At 42.3% G+C, this 18,775-nt stretch overlaps 5 protein-coding genes across 6 annotated transcripts in view; 3 read left to right on the top strand and 2 right to left on the bottom strand.

Annotated features, from left to right (window-relative positions):
* vdac3 (voltage-dependent anion channel 3) overlaps window positions 1-876 on the bottom strand; it is a 7,653-nt gene extending 6,777 nt beyond the window's left edge. For both annotated transcript variants that reach the window (XM_076149575.1, XM_076149576.1), the window contains exon 1: window positions 777-876. The gene's annotated coding sequence lies outside the window, so the exon portion shown is untranslated. The remainder of the gene's footprint in view (window positions 1-776) is intronic.
* Window positions 877-3,078: 2,202 nt separating this feature from the next.
* On the top strand, window positions 3,079-5,315 carry enkd1 (enkurin domain containing 1). Its single transcript, XM_076149566.1, has 7 exons — window positions 3,079-3,163; window positions 3,335-3,559; window positions 4,051-4,223; window positions 4,309-4,464; window positions 4,607-4,749; window positions 4,905-5,041; window positions 5,155-5,315. Exons 1-7 carry the CDS (start codon window positions 3,079-3,081, stop codon window positions 5,313-5,315), a joined length of 1,080 nt encoding a protein of 359 aa, XP_076005681.1.
* An 842-nt stretch (window positions 5,316-6,157) lies between these two features.
* Window positions 6,158-10,803, top strand: polb (polymerase (DNA directed), beta). The gene is made up of 14 exons (XM_076149550.1): window positions 6,158-6,369; window positions 6,670-6,727; window positions 7,523-7,589; window positions 7,797-7,871; window positions 7,970-8,028; window positions 8,150-8,199; window positions 8,287-8,338; window positions 8,430-8,484; window positions 8,608-8,680; window positions 8,767-8,837; window positions 9,013-9,099; window positions 9,210-9,277; window positions 9,536-9,675; window positions 9,878-10,803. The coding sequence occupies exons 1-14, from the start codon at window positions 6,309-6,311 to the stop codon at window positions 9,970-9,972; spliced, it is 1,011 nt and encodes a 336-aa protein (XP_076005665.1). The 5' UTR covers window positions 6,158-6,308; the 3' UTR covers window positions 9,973-10,803.
* A 1,572-nt stretch (window positions 10,804-12,375) lies between these two features.
* Window positions 12,376-14,850, top strand: dynll1 (dynein, light chain, LC8-type 1). Its single transcript, XM_076149417.1, has 3 exons — window positions 12,376-12,492; window positions 13,192-13,329; window positions 14,478-14,850. Exons 2-3 carry the CDS (start codon window positions 13,198-13,200, stop codon window positions 14,613-14,615), a joined length of 270 nt encoding a protein of 89 aa, XP_076005532.1. The 5' UTR covers window positions 12,376-12,492; window positions 13,192-13,197; the 3' UTR covers window positions 14,616-14,850.
* A 363-nt stretch (window positions 14,851-15,213) lies between these two features.
* On the bottom strand, window positions 15,214-18,294 carry rpl6 (ribosomal protein L6). The gene is made up of 6 exons (XM_076149416.1): window positions 18,116-18,294; window positions 17,929-18,027; window positions 16,997-17,140; window positions 15,806-15,854; window positions 15,510-15,694; window positions 15,214-15,399 (listed from the first exon to the last, which is right to left on the bottom strand). Exons 1-6 carry the CDS (start codon window positions 18,263-18,265, stop codon window positions 15,247-15,249), a joined length of 780 nt encoding a protein of 259 aa, XP_076005531.1. The 5' UTR covers window positions 18,266-18,294; the 3' UTR covers window positions 15,214-15,246.
* Between the last annotated feature and the right edge of the window lie 481 nt (window positions 18,295-18,775).

Genomic DNA, 18,775 nt, shown 5'->3' with positions numbered 1-18,775 from the left:
TGTATGATTGCTGGAGATCCAATGAAATAAGTGATTAAAATAAAAAATTATGTCGTAAAAATCTTCTGGTCTGATTTCAGGACGTTGGATAGTTACAATTCTCAAAGTCATTAATGTCTGGTTGAATGTTAATGAGACTAACAACCAGCGTGTATTGCGTAATGCGGAAGCAGGGTGCGTAAAGGTGACCATGAGAGGATGAAGATGATGATGATGATGTCTGATATAATCTGGTATCTGTTCATGGAACTTGTGCTTGTTCACAAAGAGCCACATCAAGAACATGTTTGACATCGGGTCGCCCTGTCGCATTTACGCACGAGTCTGCCAGGTGTGTCCACCTCTGCTTCCGTTGTTCTTGCGTCAGTAAGCCCTCGTGTGTGTGTGTTTTGAGTCGCCAACACTACAATCGCTACCGTTTGTTTATGCACAAACCCGATTTCCAATGTAGAATAATCAGAGGACAACCGTTAGTTATTATACTTTTTGATGTTTTTGTGTGGTAAAAGTGAGCCTCGGCATGCAAAACTAATCACCAATCAAACTGCCCGCTAAACAGATTTTGATGACTGTTTACATCTGATAAATATAGTAAACTAGAGGTCTACCAGGCCTGAGCTGAAACACTCACATCCGCCTGTCTGCTGCAGACTTCCATCCACACCCTTCATGTGTGAGTCAGACACTGGAGGAAAACACAACAGCAGCACCGCCGCGCACTTACAGCGCCATAAACTCCTAAAAACTCCCGGAAAATAGTGTTTTTTTTCGCTTACCTTTGTTTAAGGGCGATGTCCTGAGTTAGGGAGCAGCTGAGCTCAGTGAAGGAGAAAGCAGACACACTGACTGCGCATGCGCAAGGCAGGATGTCCAGGGCGGGGCCATGTGTTGCGTAATCGAGCGGAAGACCCATCAAATATTACTGAGATTTGTTTTTAATATTTTAAAGCGCAATTTGAATTAGAAGCTCGTTCAAATTATATCTTTGTATATTGTATTTCATACAATATACAATATATTATATTAGTAAAATAGGTTTATCGGGCAAGTGACTACTTTTGGTAGTTTCTGGTTTCTGTATTTACACCATAAAGGACATGTTTGCTCTTTTGCTTAAGGCAGGTGTGTGTGTGTTTGTGTTATGGAACAGCAAGTCCAGTTTGAGAGGAAAAACCTGTTATCGCTCAAGTGCACAGATGATCTTTGACCCTGCTGAGGTGTTTAACTGAGACTTTACTGTGCCCTGAAGATAGACCGATGCAACTGTTGAAGTCCTTTTGTGTTTGTGGCAAATGAATCATACATAAAATGGTCTTTATCAGTTATGATCTTTTAATCAATTGTTGTCTTTTGCTCTAAGCACAGCAGAGTGAGTTGTGGGCTTGTTGTGGTACAGATGTTTGGCTCGGAGGTATTTGATTCAAGAAGTTTCAGAATTTCTAGTTCAAGACAATCTTATTAATATAGATATAAATATTATATCATTGAAATTGTATTAGTATTAGCTCTATAATGTTCTGTACATTTGTTTAGGTTCCTGCTGGATCAAGAGACAGCAGTGTGGAGAATAAGTGTAGTGTAATAACACCATATCACCACTAGAGGCCAGTGATCTCCGCCTCCAGCCAGATTCTGCAGCTGCTAATTGTGATTTTGGATTTATTCGCAAAATACAAGTTGTCTTCAGAGTCAATACTGCATCCGGTTGCTTGAATATCATCTGCGATCAAACCTTAGACTGAGCATTGTGTAATCATTATTGTTTTGGTTGCAATGATTGAATGATTGAGTGAAAACATAAGAAGTATGATAAGCTGCAGTGTTGTGACGTCTATCCTCGGGTAAATCAAGCAGGTTTTTCCTTTCACAGAAACTAAATATCCCTGTCCCGCCCTGCGCAGGGACCCTCACTAATGACAGCTCACTTTGTCCCACGGGGTCCCGCACGAAATGTGACGCCATTTCCCCGCTGACGTGATTGGTCACCGGGCGATGCTTTATGTCAGCCCGAGCAAACCCGCACAGATCTGAGCGCCGTTCCGGCACAGCAGCACCGGGCAACATGAAGACGTGAGGCAGGTTGGTGACACAGACGCATCAGAGGCTAAACTTAGTGAAGCAACCACCTAGTGTCAAACAATAACACAGGGCTGAACTCCTACTGACACAGTTTGCACCATCAAGTTTAGAATTTTGTTTATTTTTTGTTATTTTTACTTACTATGATATACATTGCCAAAGTTCTTTTTTACTGTTATCTGTCATTTTCCTCTCTGAAAGACAAAACCCTGGAGTATTTACCTCAATGTTTTTCTTTTCTTAAAGCCACCAGTAGGATTACAACAGATCTAGTTCTGATAGAGCAGCAACGCATCCCCATAAGCATAAACAAGACTGATTTATAATGAACTAGCTTCTATCAGTATCACACAATGACGCAGTGGTTAAAAGTTTATTGCTGCATCTTATTTTAAAGTAAAGTCTCATTTATTGTCATTCATATTATTCCTACGATCTCATGATTTTCAGTCTATAAAGTCTATTTCTGTGCTGCTGTCCTGCTTTGTTGCCATGGTGAAGAATAACGACAAAGGCGTCATCAAGCTGCGTGGACAAAGTCGCCTGCTGATAAACACGCCGAATTTAAAATAAGTACGTTTGTTACCTATCATCAGGTATTATCATTTTATAATTGTATCAGTCGGGTGTATATTCATTGTTTTATGGGGTGATTTGCTAAATGTGCGGAGTTTGAGAGCAGTTGTAGGATCGCGCTGCTACATTTAGCGCCGTTAGATGAGCTGATATCAGCAGCAGCAAGCTTAGCAACATGGAAGAACAGGCAGATCACGTCCAACCCAGCAACTGATCTCATGGATGCCTGTATTTGTAACACACGTTTTGTCACACAGGCCACATTTGCTCAACATTACAGGGCATTACAACAACAATGAATCATCAAGAAATCACATGTCCATCAAAACATAAAGGCAACATGTCTGTGTTCTGTATATAAACTGCAGCAATGTTAATCCATCATTCAATGAAAGCAACTCTGATTTGATTTGACAGCTTCTCATGTGCGAGCGGCCTTCAACCATATCTGGGCCGATCCCCCCAGATCCTTCTCTCTTCCCACACTACTACAGACGCCCTGTGTCAGGTGAGAGGCTGCAGCCGAGCTCAGCACAAACCTATACAACTGTACTTCTGAGCCTGAAATCACATGGAAATGACAAACAGTATCCACATAACCAAGCATATTACAAGTATATTGCATAATTTAACTGATTCACAATGACGCACAAGTAAAAGTTCTTCTTTCTTTCTCCAGCTCGAGGACGTTTAGAGGGGAACTCTGATGGGACGATGGCTCCTCTCTCAGGGCCGATTGCCCACGACCCCCTGCTGTTCCCTGGCTGCTACAGTGCCTGCACCCCTCAACGACCGCCCCGCATCGGCCCCAATGCCGCCCACATCCTGGAGCGAGGGCAGAGAGGGGAGGTGGGCTCCCTGCTCAGAGACGCTGTATCCATCAGCCCTTCCACTCCGAAAAAAAGTAGGTCATTGATTTATCAGAGGGATCAGACTGTTTGTTGATTTGTCAAAATGAAGTTGGTCAGTGCAGTTTTGCTTTAAAGGACAATATCTGTGTGTTCTGTTCATTTTAATTCCTGAGTTGAAATATTACATTGAATCGTAAAATGAAGTTATTATTAATAGTTGGGACCCATAGTGTAATCATGGCTTTGTTCCATTTAGTGCCATCTAGCTGTAATGCACCATATCAGGACACAGGCCATCTGAATGGAATGGGGCCCTTTTAACTAAAGCAATGGTTCTACATTTTCTATAATATGTGGATATGAAAAAACTTTCGATATATTAACTGAATTTGAATGTGTTGATGTGATGTTTGCATGTGATTAGTTTGGATCAATCACTAATATTCAGCTGATAGATTGTTTTGGAATGCAAGCGAGAGTGAATGAGCATCAATAAGAATTAAAACAGATGATTTAGGCAACTTATGTGTCCCTTTGCCCTCAGAACAGCTGCCGCATGACTTTGGTAAAGAGAACGTTCGCCGCCTGAGGGAGATCCAGAGACGCTGCAAAGAGCAGGAAGCAGAGCGAGCACACTCCCGGCTGGTTCCAGTCAAAGCGCTCTGGACTTCTGCCAAATACGAGGGCGTTCCATCTAAGCTGAGTGCCCAGCTACAGGTGAGGAGAGCAGGTGCAAGCGTGCAGATCTCTATGTAGCAGATCCTCAGGTTTACCTCTAACCCATGACCTCTCCTTCCAGCAGGACTCCATCCCAGTTGTTAAACCACAATGTAAGAACTTTCTGAGGGCCCACTCGACCCACGGGTCTGGTGGCCCCCCCAGACCCCAAACCAAAACTTCTCCATCGCCTGTGCAGCGTCGAGCCTCCTGCAACTCTACACAGGAACAAAACCTGCAGGTGAGAACAATAACTTACTCATTGATTCACACTCATATGTCTGTAGATCAGTCTGCGTCTTTCATATATGTATGTATATCTGCACTTTTTGCTGTTTATTATTTGTGACTATAATTCCACGCATCTCTATATGTAAATACAGTTGCAGATTGAAGGCAAGAGTGTAAACTTCATATACCATAACGCTCGAGCTGCTGGGAAGACGGTGCTGCGTCGGTCCCAGTCACTGACAAACCTCACACCCAAACCTGTGCCCAGTGCAGTCAAGGGCCAGGTGCCTCAGTAGTGAGTACTCTTACCTCTGCTTGACCTAAGTGATTGATTTGATAAAAGCACATGAAGATTTAGGACGATTTACCATGATAAATATAATTCTCTGTCTCTTTCTCTCGCTCTCTCCCTTTCTCTCTCTCTCTCTCTTGTGGACAAACCATGCACAGTCTATCGGACAGGAAGGAACAGTGGCGTAAAGCAGAGGAGGAGAGGAGGAGAAATGCTCCCGATCCTACTGCTCCACCTGGTCACACTCTGATGCCAGAGAGGAAGAGACAGGAGACACTGGAGTCCCTCAAAGAGTGTACGTCTCTATCGCTCTTCATCGCCACCTTCATATATTCATGATGAGGGTGAAAGCCGTAGTTGCACAGTGATCAATCAGCCGTTCTGATTCTGATTCTCATCTTTCCTCAGCCCATTGCTCCCTGGTGAATGAGCTGCTGTCCCTTCCCATCAGAGCTGACCTTCTGAGTATTCGCACGCGGCGGACTGAGCTTGATCGCAGGCTTTCTGAAATCGAGGAGGCCATTAAGATTTTCTCTAGGAACAAAGTATATATCAAAATGGATTCCTAACATATGCAGATGAAGGAGGAGGAGGAAGAGGAGGAGCTTGTCTTGTAAACCAAACTACTGAATCATCATTTCTTTTCATTTTGTAGTTGTTTTATGTAACATAATGTGGATACTTTAATTTATGTTATTTCATATTTTAATTCTAAGCAGTTTCACATATGCTCTGTTTTTTTCAAAATAAAGATTAGTGACTGTAATGTAATCAACCATTCAGTTAACAGTTGCTTGCAACAACAATATGTTTTCTTATTAAAACGCATTCTTCATTTGAAAGAAAAAAGCAGATGTAAAACTATTGTAACAGTTCATTCATCATTTCCTGACATGATTTGCTTGCCAGCATGTATAAAACTGTTTTTAAAATGAAAAACCAATCCAGTGATGAATATTTTCTGGGGAAACATCTGTTCATATAAGTAAGGTTTGGAGGTATTACTGTGTTAAGAAGAATATGACATTATGTTTCTTTTTAAGCCAAATAAATCACATCATTAACTGCACACAGTCAATACATCACAAAAATTGTGTATTGTTGAATTTGAATTGCAGATGTATTTTAAAAATATGCTTGAAAGTAACAAGTGTGCTCTAAAGTTGAAAACATTGCAAAGCAGTGGACAACATCGTTTTCAGGAAGTTAGTTAGAGTAACAGAAACCGCGATAAGCCGTGAAACGTTATATATACATGAGGCATCAGACTGCAGGATTGACGCGAAGAATACAAATACAAAACTATAAATCCCTGGGTTAGGGTTAAATCCCTATCCCTGGTCCACACTCCAGTCCAGCAGAGGGCAGTATTGCACCATGACATTGTTTACCAACCGCTTTAGAACAGAAGAAGCTCCGCCTAGTCTCTGTCATTGTTTAGCTTGGAGCTAACGTGCTAGACAGGAGCTAAAACAAGAAATAAATAAACAACTTAAGTTTTTACGTGTAAATCTAAGATCTGTGCGTTTCCCGCGGACATTTGAGAACTTGACATATCAGCGATGAGCAAAAGGAAAGCGCCACAGGAATCCCTCAATGAGGGAATCACAGACTTTCTAGTCGGTACGTCGAAAAAGAGTCGAGGTTGATAAGAGCTAGTGAGCGAAGATCTAACGTAACAGCTGTGTACCTTTGTGTATTAAAAACTAGAGCAAATAATTTCCATCAACAGAAACACTTATATATACATAATGTGCTTTCTTGCAAGATCGGACTAACGTAAAGACGCTGTGTTCGGTCTCTGTGTGACGTCATTTAAACCCCCCTCCTCTTTCCGGCTGAGTTGGCTGTGTGTCGTTTTTTGGGGGAATAACTTCAAGAATGTCGGCATTATTAACAGCTATGCACTGTTTTTATTTCCAGAGTTGGCCAATTACGAGAAAAATGTCAACCGGGCCATACACAAGTATAATGCGTACAGGTAAGCTGGAACCTGCCCTGACACAAAGAACCGCCAGAGGGCGCTGCATAATATATCACACCACATTATGTACTGAGGCCTGCATAACCTCATTTATAAAGCTCTGAACCAGTATATCCAAGTTCAGCAAATACACAATTCCTGATAATTATGAACAAAGTATTATTACAATGCTAAATAAAGCACACGGATGTACACAAAAGGCTGTTTTACATTGTGTATGTAACGTAGCAAGGACAGTCTTGTGTTTATAGGTTACCTGAGTGCTGCCAGGAGTCACAGTGGGGTGTTTTTGTGAAAGGACATGATCAAACCCTTTCTATTTAAATCCTGCCTTTGTGAGTTGATGAATGAAAGTCTCGTTGACGTTATGTCAGAGACGTGTTGATTCAAACCAATAGTTATTGTTATGTCTATACGTAATGGTGCTGTTATAAAAGCTGCATTGTTTGAAAGTGTTTCCAATATTCTGCCAACCTATTGTCCAACCCAACGTGATTCATTGATCCATTTTTCAATACAATGTGCCCTTGTATAACAGCAGCACTATGGTCAAAACAAAAACCAATGAGTCGAATCAGAATCCCACCAGATACTATCAGCTATACAAGGGTAGGATTTGTTGCCAGGTTCTTGGATTGGACATGTGTGTCACCAAAAAAAGAAACAAATGGAAAACACACAATAGAAGAAGCAGATGTGATTTAATTTGACCTTATCCATGAAATCAAACCTTGGCTGTTCTGTTGTTTACATTGTGTTGTTCTACATGATTCCTCTTGTGTTGTTGTCTAGGAAAGCAGCGTCTACCATTTCTAAGTATCCTAACAAAATCAAGAATGGAGAAGAGGCCAAGAAACTGGTACGCACACTGAACAGGATCACTGGATTCAATGGACTCCTCTGTAATTAGTGTCCAGAGGTTTTAACATGTAGTATTTACCGGAATCTGATTGCATTCTCGACGTACAGTCAATGATGATGATGATAATCATGTTGGCGGCATTACAGCAGCACCTTCATCCAGCTTGTTCGAGAATGAATAATAATAATAATAACATTTCAACAGGATGGTGTGGGAGCTAAGATAGCAGAAAAGATTGATGAGTTCCTACAGACTGGCAAGTTAAGGAAGCTAGAAAAGGTGAGTGTGGAGCTTTGAGAGTATAAAGGAAGAATGTGGTTAACAATACTTTAATTTCACACAAATGGGCGTATTTATGTTCTATTAATGTTCTCCAGATTCGTAATGATGACACAAGCTCTTCCATCAACTTCCTCACCAGAGTTACAGGGATCGGGTATGTAACCTAACTGTGTCATTCTGAGTGTAATGCAGCATGGGTAATTATTCTAATCATCTACTCTGTTTGTTTTTGGTGCTTTATGTAACAAACTACATCTCCTGCTGTGTTTCTTTAGTCCTGCTGCTGCCAGGAAGTTCTTTGAGGATGGAGTGAAGACCCTTGATGGTTTGTCTCACTCTTGTGTCATCGCCTCACGTTGTTATAAAGGCAGGCGGCCATGCTAACTGTTTCTATTTTCTGTTGTATTTTCAGATTTGAAAAAGATCGAGCACAAGCTGAACCATCATCAGCAAATTGGACTCAAGTGAGTTAGAATAAATTCCAATGATATTCTTATTCTATCTGGAACTGACCCAAGCTGCTTCCTCGTCCACTGACCTGTTTACTCCCTGCAGGTACTTTGAGGAGTTTGAGAAAAGGATCCCACGAGATGAAATGGAGAAGATGGAGGTGAGCGAGCGTTCAGACGTTTGTGTTTGTGGTGTTCGTCTCCTGTTCTGACCTGGAGTCCTCTTACATCGTGTGTGTGTGTGTGTCCGGTGTGTGTGTGTGTGTGCGTGTGTGTCTCTTTAGACTCTGATTCTTGGCGAGCTGACAGAAATAGCCACAGAATACATTGGAACGATCTGTGGAAGCTACAGGAGAGGTAAATGTGCTCCATGGCTTTGTTTCATTCCCACGCGATCCCCATCTTCACCCATATTTACGTGAGACTATGTTGACGTTTACCAGGTGCTGCCTCCAGTGGTGATATTGATATTTTGTTGACCCACCCAGACTTCACCTCTCAGACAGAAAAGCAAGTAAGGGTCTTAACGTTACTACACTTATCCTGTTGTGTCTGCATGTTTCATCCCCACTCCTGCTCTCTGCTCTGTGACACAGATAAGAGACTGAGCTTTAATGGTACGATGGTTGGGCCTTGGTGGAGGTATGTGTGCACTGTGATTCCATTGTTAATCTATTTTTCTCTTACAGCCTAAACTCCTGCACGCTGTTGTTGAACATATGGAGTCCATTGGCTTTGTAACAGACACTCTGTCCAAAGGAGACACAAAGTTCATGGTAAAGCCTGTTTGTGTATCCTTACATGTGATTGGTTGACAATTAGTATAAGAGCTGTTGAAGCCTTTAACTGTGGTCACAATCTGATGTCTCTTGATTTTTTTTAAAAGGGTGTCTGCCAGCTTCAACAGAGTGATGAAGACGAGGAAGAGTACCTCCACAGGCGTATTGATATCAGGTGAATATAGATTTTAGATATTATTCAGATTGTGTGTGTGTGTGTGTGTGTGTGTGTGTGTGTGTGTGTGTGTGTGTGTGTGTGTGTGTGTGTGTGTGTGTGTGTGTTTGTGTGTGTGTGTGTGCGCCCCTTGATGGGTCAAATCTATGATCATCCAGACTCTTCAACTGAAAGAAGTACAGTAGAGCGATGCACTCCTGTTCTCAGCAGTACACACTTACTTCATCTCTCTAACTGTCTCTTCTCCTGGACTCCAAGGTTAATTCCCAAAGACCAGTACTACTGCGGCGTCCTGTACTTTACTGGGAGCGACATCTTCAATAAAAACATGAGAACTCACGCTCTGGAGAAGGGATTCACCCTCAACGAGTACACCATACGCCCATTGGGGGTCACAGGTGAGTGTCAGGGAAACATGGACTCGACCTCCTGAATTTGTTAGTGCCTTGCTTTCTCCTTCCTCTTCTGTCTCCGTGTAACTTATCCACCATGTCTGCATTTCCACCCCCCCCCCCCCCCCCCTCCCCTCTCTTGTGTGTGTGTGTGTGTGTGTGTGTGTGTGTGTGTGTGTGTGTGTGTGTGTGTGTGTGTGTGCTGCAGGTATGGCAGGAGAGCCTCTGCCGGTGGACAGTGAGAGAGACATCTTTGAATACATCCATTACAAATACAGAGAGCCAAAGGAGCGCAGCGAGTAAAGCAACGTCCCTGCAAACATCAACTAAAGCATGTTTACAAGTATCTGTTTCCATGGCTTTACTTAACTCACTAATCATGTGAATTGGTTATTTCAATTTGATTTCTGGAATCTTCTTTTGGCCATTTAAGGGACATTTTTTACGGGGAAATCAACAGAACTTTTATTTTTCTGCGCAGAAGAAATCACATCCAAACTGTTGTTGTGCTTTTACATCAGGTTTTATTTTCCATTATCATGTTTATTAAGGATGCATTCTCCTCAGTATTACTTTTTTTGTAACTTAATTTGAGGTTTACATCTTGACGTCATATTAACAGACGGCTCTGTATGCAATCCATTTTTGTATTAATGTACCAAACGTAATGGCTTTACTTTGTTTTCAGAACAAACACTTGATCAGAAAAAATGGCAACTACATCTGAGTAGGTTTTTATCTTTGTCATTGTGTAAAAGTGTGAGTGGAAAATTCAGAGTACAGCTCGATGAAATTATGATCCTACACTGAGGTCCAAGCCTCAGTTATTAATGGATGTGTGTGACTGTTATCTTCTCCATGTGGTCATTTAAAGGGTCTGGACTCATTGTGTTTGGTGCTATGACAGTGAGCTCGTGTGTGTTGGGTCAGGATGTTTTTGTAGCTTTAGTTTTTCAGGGGAAGTTTCAAAAGCTGGATCGGGAATTCAAAGTTACTGAAAGATACGATGCCAAATGGTGATCATTAGAATATGTCAAAGAATGTGAATTAGTTTCATGAATAATGCATGCAAAAAATAAGATAAGTGCGTTTTGTTTTCTTTGCAGTGAAAATAAAAAGCACAAAAATGTCCAAGTGTGTGAACTTTTTATTTGAAAATCTGAAAATCTGTAATGATCTCTGCACTGATGTGGAGGCTGGGCAGGGTGATGTAATCTGGGAGGCACCGGTGGAGGTAACGAGCCGTTTGTGAATGTGTGTTAGGATCCAGCATCACGTCATCACTCTGTGACAAGCAGGCGCTAACTGCGGTGATGAGAACAACAACGCTGAGAAAGATATTGCGTAATGCTGCCGTGAAAGTTTGGAAGAAATGGTGTTCATTAATCTGAAACACTTTGAGTTGGTGTTTTCCCTCATGACACCTTCTCTCTCTCTCTGTGCGCCCACAACACAATTACCAGCCGACACACGCAAGTCTGCCACTTTGATCCGTCAAAGGTTCAGCCAGCAGCTCACCTGCTCGAGTGTGTGATCTGTGTGACGTCATAAATCCAGACCGTTATGAGCGCGTCCCAAAACAAATCAGAAATTCAGACAATAATAATAATAAACGGCGTAAAAGAGGACCTAATTGTTAGAGGCGGTGTCGTATTACTGAAGAAGCGAGGACGGACTTTCTGTTATTAAAGCGGTAAACGTGAAACGCGACGCTGTCTGACGCCAAATAGCATCAGGTATGTGGCGTCTGGCGTCAGGAAGCGACCTGTCGGTGACCTTCTGACGCGATGTGACTCCAAAAAGTTATTTTAAATACGAGGGAGATACAAAGAGTTATGAGCAAGTTCTCAGTTTGTTCGATTTTCTCTTATTAAAGCGGTAAGACACGAAACACTGCGCTGATTTAACAGTTAGTGGCCATCAGACGCCATAAATCTGTATTGAATTATTCTTTACTTTACACAACAAGACATAACGGAATCTCTTCTTTTGCAGAACAATTAGCCGTTACCGTGGATTTCCCAGCACTCGAAGAAGTTGAAGAGGCTCCTCAAAAGGTTTGGACAAATCTGCTTTGCAACTTCAGACTCAGATTGGTTTGGTCTGGATCGCTGTTATCACTGTGTGTGTGTGTATTGGCTGTTTGCGTTCTTTGGCTTATTCACTCAGCTGTGCTGATGGGGGTTTGGGTTTGAGATGAGCAATACGTCTCTAACATGTAAACGGGGAGCAAATGCGTCTGTTGGATGAAGTTCTGAAGGGGTTAAATAAGAAAGTTGATCTTTTCCGGTGAAGTAAAGAGTAAACGTACCTCGGGTAAAGTACGTTTGTAGTATTATCAGCACCAGTACGGAGCCGAATACCTTTCAGTCCACGTACTAAGTTTACATTAATTATCTCTCAGGCTGTTAGACTGTCTGCTTCCACTAATTCCTGCATTTGACTACAATTGTTTACAAGTAGAATCCAACGTAGATGCTCTCATCTACACAGGCCACGCCCCCCTGATGTTAGTAGTGAGGCAGATATAAATAAAAGTGACGATCACGAGCCAGTTATTTACAACGGTTGTCACGGCAACTGCCATGTAGCCGCTAGGCATGATGGGATGAAATAAAATGCGGAGGGAAAAGCCTGAGAGATAAGACGGAGTAGACCAATGGCGTTGTCCGAAGTGTCTGCGGCAGCCAATGGGCGCAGGGCGGAGCAGCGTTCTGTCGCTGCTACACACCCACATTACTTTTGTGTCAACCACTTCGCGGGAGTTGTCACTGCAGGAGCCGTCGTCTCTTTAAAACAAGACAGTCTAAGGACAAATAGAAGGTATTTGAGTGTTTACAACGATAATTTATGAGCGGGTGGTTAATTTATCCTCTTTGAAATGTGATTGGAAGGATACATGTACGCTGAGTGAGCCGCTAGCTGTTACTATGCTATACAATCAACAACGCGTTTCAACTCATTCATCACTGAAATTGCACGTTAAGTGGATAGTTTATCATAATACTCACTTCAGTTAATGTAAAGACTAATTTTGACTAAACCCTTCAATTACGAGGCAAACACTGCACACACCGGTTCATCTCTGGCATTCTACACATTGAAGTCAAATTAGACGCACGATTTCCATTTATAGCAAATAGCAAAAATGTAAGATTATGTTTCTGGTGATTTTGTGTGATCTTATTTTATAACACTTATTCGGAGACATCGGAGAAATCTTGGACCATAATCTGAAACGTCTTGCGTATCCATAGAAACTACGCAGAGCGCGCATCCAGCCACGAGGCCTGATGGAAGTTGTTATGCAACACAAGTAGAAATTGCTTGTTCTAATGTTGTGTGAGTTATTATGTAACAATAACTATGTCGTCAGACGTTTTTTCAGGACTTGAGATCTGGTGTGCTCGTAGTACAAATTCAATCAAAGCTAATTGATGGGGAGTGTGTCTGTCCACTTGCATTTTGTTCCTGTGGGCCTGTGGTGGAGATAAATCCTCTGCTGTGTTTTGGTTTCCTTAGGCAACCATGTCTGACAGAAAGGCAGTGATCAAAAATGCAGACATGTCAGAGGACATGCAGCAGGACGCAGTGGAGTGCGCCACACAGGCCTTGGAGAAGTACAACATAGAGAAAGACATTGCTGCTTTTATCAAAAAGGTAAGAAAGATGAGAGCACTGATCACTTAGACATCCAGCATCCAACTTGACCTGCAGAGCAGGTTCTAGTTAGTGTGCCTGTGTAGAGCACAGCTATGGCTCTGATGTTACCATGACGCGCCTCGTTTATGTGTTGGAGCAGTGGTTCACTTTTTCCAACCAAGTGCAACCTATGAGCAATCATTAATGTATCACCTCACTGGGAAGCCACAAAGCCCTGAGAAACATCACAGAAACACTTTGAATCATTTTCCACAGTAATACAATTTCTATGTATTTCAAATGTGTGATTAATACATCACACTTAGATATATAATTAAACAGTCACCTGACATAACACTGGGGGTGTGTGGAGTACTACCAGTGGTAAACACATAGCTGCATTATAGGAAACATTCCCACACAGTGATGCAGGTGGGACACACCCCTATCCTGTACTCTGCTTACATGACCTCCTTTGGTGTTGCTGAGTGCACACTTCCCAGATTTACTGGGATGTTGCGGTTACAGCGAAAACAAATCACAGCAATTTAACTTGAGGATATTATACGTATAAAAATCTGAAAAAAGCCACGATTATGGATTTGGTGAATAAGGAGCAGATAGTTACATTCATCCCCTTTGAAAATCAAGAGGTACTTCATTCACCACCCTTGGGGGAAATAACAGATAAGTGTCTGTTAAACTAAGACATAAACTACAACGCCATAGACAAAATGCCAGATTATGTACAATATGTTTCACCACAGGACGGGGAAATTGTGCTGCACACAGCCGGTTCAACATCGATTGATAAAATTGAATATTTTTTAACTTGACCTCATTGACAAAGTGATTAATGGGTGACGATTGGGGATTAGGAATTGTATTTACGCTGAAGGTGAATAAGTGATGTTTGTATTTACGGACACATAATGTGCAGAGATCATGTGACTTGGCTACATTAGTTCAGTACCCATGGGAGATATTTGCTTTCATGCAGCCTTTTGATTTGAGTAACCAGGATTTCATTTAGAGGGTGAGGTTGTGGCTTTTCTCCCTTTCAGCATCTACTGTATCTGTATGTACCTGTACTGCATTTTTCCTGGTAATCAAGATGGACCGGAGTTCATGTTTTCCTAAATTGCCTTTTCTCTCCATCCCCCCAGGAGTTTGATAAGAAATACAACCCCACCTGGCACTGCATCGTTGGGAGGAACTTTGGCAGCTACGTGACTCATGAGACCAAACATTTCATCTACTTCTACTTGGGCCAGGTGGCCATCCTGCTGTTCAAGTCTGGCTGAAGACGAGCACTGTCCCTCACACTAGCTGACCATATATATATAAATATACTGACTGAATTGACAAAGGTATTTATCATTCCTCGGCAAGGGTGCTGCCTTTTTCTGTGCTGCTTTATACTTTTTGTTTTGAGAAAATTGTGGCCATGTGACAACAGGAATACTTTCTTTTTTCATTTGTCTTGTTACATTAGACATGTCATTTTGTAAAATTAAAGCATAGCTGTTTAGTTGGTTATCAATTGTGTGGCTGTTTCATTGCACTGTATTATACATATGTGTTCATGTTGGTGTGGAAACATTAAAATTGTTTCCTCAGTGTAGAAAACCATACATCTCAAATATAGCTCAGCTGTCACGAGAAAGCATTTTTCAGTGGACATCAAAGGCAAATGCATCCACAAGAACCGGTTCGGTGAGGTTGAAGTCGGTACAATGTACATTGTGGAGTAGCATTGACCTTAAACACTATAGCAGTGGGAAGGAGCAGTGTCTCAACAAGACGCCCCTTTAATAACACTTTCTCACCCATATGGGCTCTTCATGCCCTTCTACTTCTCTACTGGCCACTCTGTTTGTGATAAAACCTCCAATACAAGTGTTAGGGACTGTGGTACTCTTTATTACAACACATTTAGAAAACCAGCTTGTGTGGGAAGACACCATTAGACAAGCTGAAGGTTGAGTGCAGGTAGCCTTTCAACTGAGGAACCTTCTTGATGAGGGGCAGGAGCTGAGCGTCCACAGCCTTCTGGTCCTCTTTCCTCTGCTCTGTCAGCTGGTACTTCTGCAGATTGGGATGAAGATACAAACTAGGTTAATTTCTCTTCCAGAAGGCCTCGGCTCATTGCAACATTGACCAAATATACATCACAAACAATACACAAATGTGGTCACCTCTTTCTCTGTGTCGAAGATTTCTCCCTCCTGGTGACGGGGCCTCCTCAGCTTCTTCTTCTTGAAGTAGGCATCGTTCAGGGTTTTGGGGACCTTCATGCCAGTGATGTCGATTTTGGTGGCAGTTGCAATAACAAACTTCTGGTGTGCCCTACGCAGGGGGACTCTGTTCAGGGCAAGGGGACCTGTGGGCGTTCAAAATAAAACAATGCTTGTGTGAATGCTTGCAGGATAGTATATTAGACCACTTCAGAGTTAAACATGTAAAATGCTTGAGCAACAGAAGTTACACTGACCAGTGACGAGCAGGAGACCACTTGAGAGCTGCTTCAGGAACACCACACGCTGAGGGAAACAAATCATTTGGTTAACAGCTGAATGAATTGGAAGAGTTCAGGCTACAATATAACTAATCAGTATAGTCACTCCATGTCAGAGGGTCACCAAGTTTTCACGTTCTCCGAAAGGGGAGGGGTCAATATAAGCGCAGGAATACTTCTGGTTTTCATCTTCAATCACAGTGCAGACTAAATGTAGGTTCTGTGCTGGGAGCAGACAGTGTTGGAATGTAATGGCAGTCAGATATTAAGCACCGCCTTCACACTCACATCACTCCACAGAGCCACATTGCTGCATGAAGGTGTGGCTGTATTGAAGCTAATTGTTTCCAATACAGTCCCCCTAAATTGGCCAGTGAAAAGGTTTCCAGCACATTCCGTCCCACAAACAGATGTGTCCTGTCTTTGTGCTCACCAACACCCAAGACACATCTACCAACTACAACTACTGCCAACCCCTAAACACAAAATAAACCAAAGAAAATTAATCCTCAAACAATATTCCCACCCACTGTGTTGTATTTGTGTGGAGAACGCAAACAGCAGCACGAAATTTACATAAATCTGTGCAGAGAGATGGAAAATCTACTTGACACATACTCCCAGTTTTTAAGAGGGCTCTCAGCCTGTCAGTTTCATAGCCAAAACATTATCTCGGTCAACCATTGCTGACAGTGTGTGGGCACACATACATCCAGAACCTGGCTATGCTACATTTGAGTGGGAAGTAGGACAACGCCTGAGGTGGCAATGGAGATGTACGCATCAGCACACCTGCTAGGCTCACACACTCTTTCAGCAGAGATCATTAGCGTCATCAAGACTAAGGAGTGCAGGCTTCAAAATGAGATAACATCTCATTCCCCAGTGATGGACATTCATTTTGGAAAAGCCCAATCAATAACATTGGCCATTTTCTTTAGACTGGCATACATTTGCATATTTCCACTTAAGGTCAAATCATTTCTTTCACTTATCAAATCAAATATAAACTAACCTTTACTAATTAATGATTTCATTTCACAACATTAAACTTGGGAATACATGTTTTGGTTCAAATTATTAAGATGCACAGAATAAGAGATATTTGCCCTTTGCCATGTAACAGTGGACCCTCTGGTTAGTTCAGACATGTGATATCAAACTCACCTTTCCACGGTGGCGACCTGTGAGCAGGACGAGGACAGTTCCTGGGGTGATGGAGGCACGGAGTTTCCTCTTATGCTGGCAGAAGGGCTTCTTCCCGTGGCTCTTGAGCTTGCGGGGTACGTCCTCTGTGGGGTAGTAACGGGGCTACAAGAGGGAGGACAAAGTGAGGATTTTTAGCTCAAAGAAATCATTTCGCAAACCCAATTGCGTTGCTGCAGATATCCAGAGGTAGACGTATACATTAGGAGGTAACTCATTTCTTTGCGTTTGGCAGCAACAGCCAGGATTCCTCCTGACAGGGTGCTGTGGACACATGGTTACACCTGAGGGGGACAGACCCCAGGATCTGACTTCATCTTACAAAGAGCAAGTTTCCATATATATAGATTCACTGAAATCTGTTCCTTCAACATTGTGAAATCACTGCAGTATGCATATTCCCTGAATGCGCTCAGTGTGCGGCACAAGCTCAACATTACAGTTCACCTTTAAATCCCACCCGTGGTTAGGCATCCTTTATAAAATGTAAATTCATGATCCAGAGATCTGGATGATGAAATCTGGTGCTGAGACTTGCACGGTGCTGATTCACCTGCAGTATGATCTCATCTCAGCAGGAAGGTCCATTATTCTGTTATGAAGGATCTTTGTTTTTACGTTAGATGTTATCTTGTGTCCCTGAAATGCTATTGAAATGTGTTCCTGCACTGAAATGTACATGACTAGTTTTGACAGAGCTGATCAGTGCAGTTTGTAAGCATTTGGCTTTAGTGTTATTTTTCCATTATCCACACATTCAGCCTACATGTGATGCAACTCATACAAATTATAACATAACTTCCATCTCTTCTTGGACATGCAAAAATATGATCACATATATGATATTAAGTTTCAGTCAAGATATCCTAACAGGAAACTTAAGTAGGACTCACCATCTTGCGGAGCTTGACAACACGAGTGCCTCCATTCTTGTCGCCTCCAACAGTCTTGATGACGGTGGCCTTGGGCTTCACCCTCAGCTTCTTCTCCACCTAAAACACCAAGTAAGACATTATAAATACACAGAATGAAGCACTGACCTGCCTTCATCATGGCTCTACGATAACACAGCTCCCTCACCTTGGTCTCAGTGGTCTGGGTCTTCCTCTTGTACATGGCCCTGCGGGCGTACATGACGGAGCGGGAGTACCGGCCGATGCCCCGGGCCAGAACCGGGTTCCGGCTCCCGTGCTTCTTCTTGGCAGCCTTCTTTTTGTCTCCCTCTGCCATCTATCATGAGACAAGATGAAAACATGAGCAAACATGCTGAGTCCCAATTCTGTGCAATACCATAGGTGACATTAAGTATTTGATGCATACTGTTACTAAGTAATACTACCAAGCATTTTTCTGAGGCGACAAACCTATGATATCTGAATACAACACCACCAAACTCTAGTCCAGGGTTTACGACAAGACTAAGTGCAAATAACATAACTTCTAGTAAGAACACAGGTTTCAAGAGATGGTAGCAGGCGGCCATGCCATCTATGTAACACGTTAGCGTCATTCAACCCTCAAACAACTGAAGCCTGCAAGTAAATCGTGCTGCCATAGTTCAAGACCTAGAAATTCGTTGCGGAATATCGCACAAAATGCAAGTAAGAAATGTTCGTTACGTGATTTAACTTGGGTTTCAAAACACTACACACACACGGTACAGAGCGAGCACGGTAAGGTGGCTACGTGTTAGCTTTATTAGCTTCACAAGCATTATCAGGGCTATATTAGCGTTATACG

The sequence above is a fragment of the Genypterus blacodes genome, unplaced genomic scaffold (genome assembly GCF_046128005.1).
Source record: "Genypterus blacodes isolate CSIRO-AG114 ecotype Tasmania unplaced genomic scaffold, CSIRO-AGI_Gbla_v1 ptg000045l_1, whole genome shotgun sequence".
NCBI lineage: Eukaryota > Metazoa > Chordata > Actinopteri > Ophidiiformes > Ophidiidae > Genypterus > Genypterus blacodes.
This window is presented reverse-complemented; position numbering and strand designations above follow the sequence as displayed.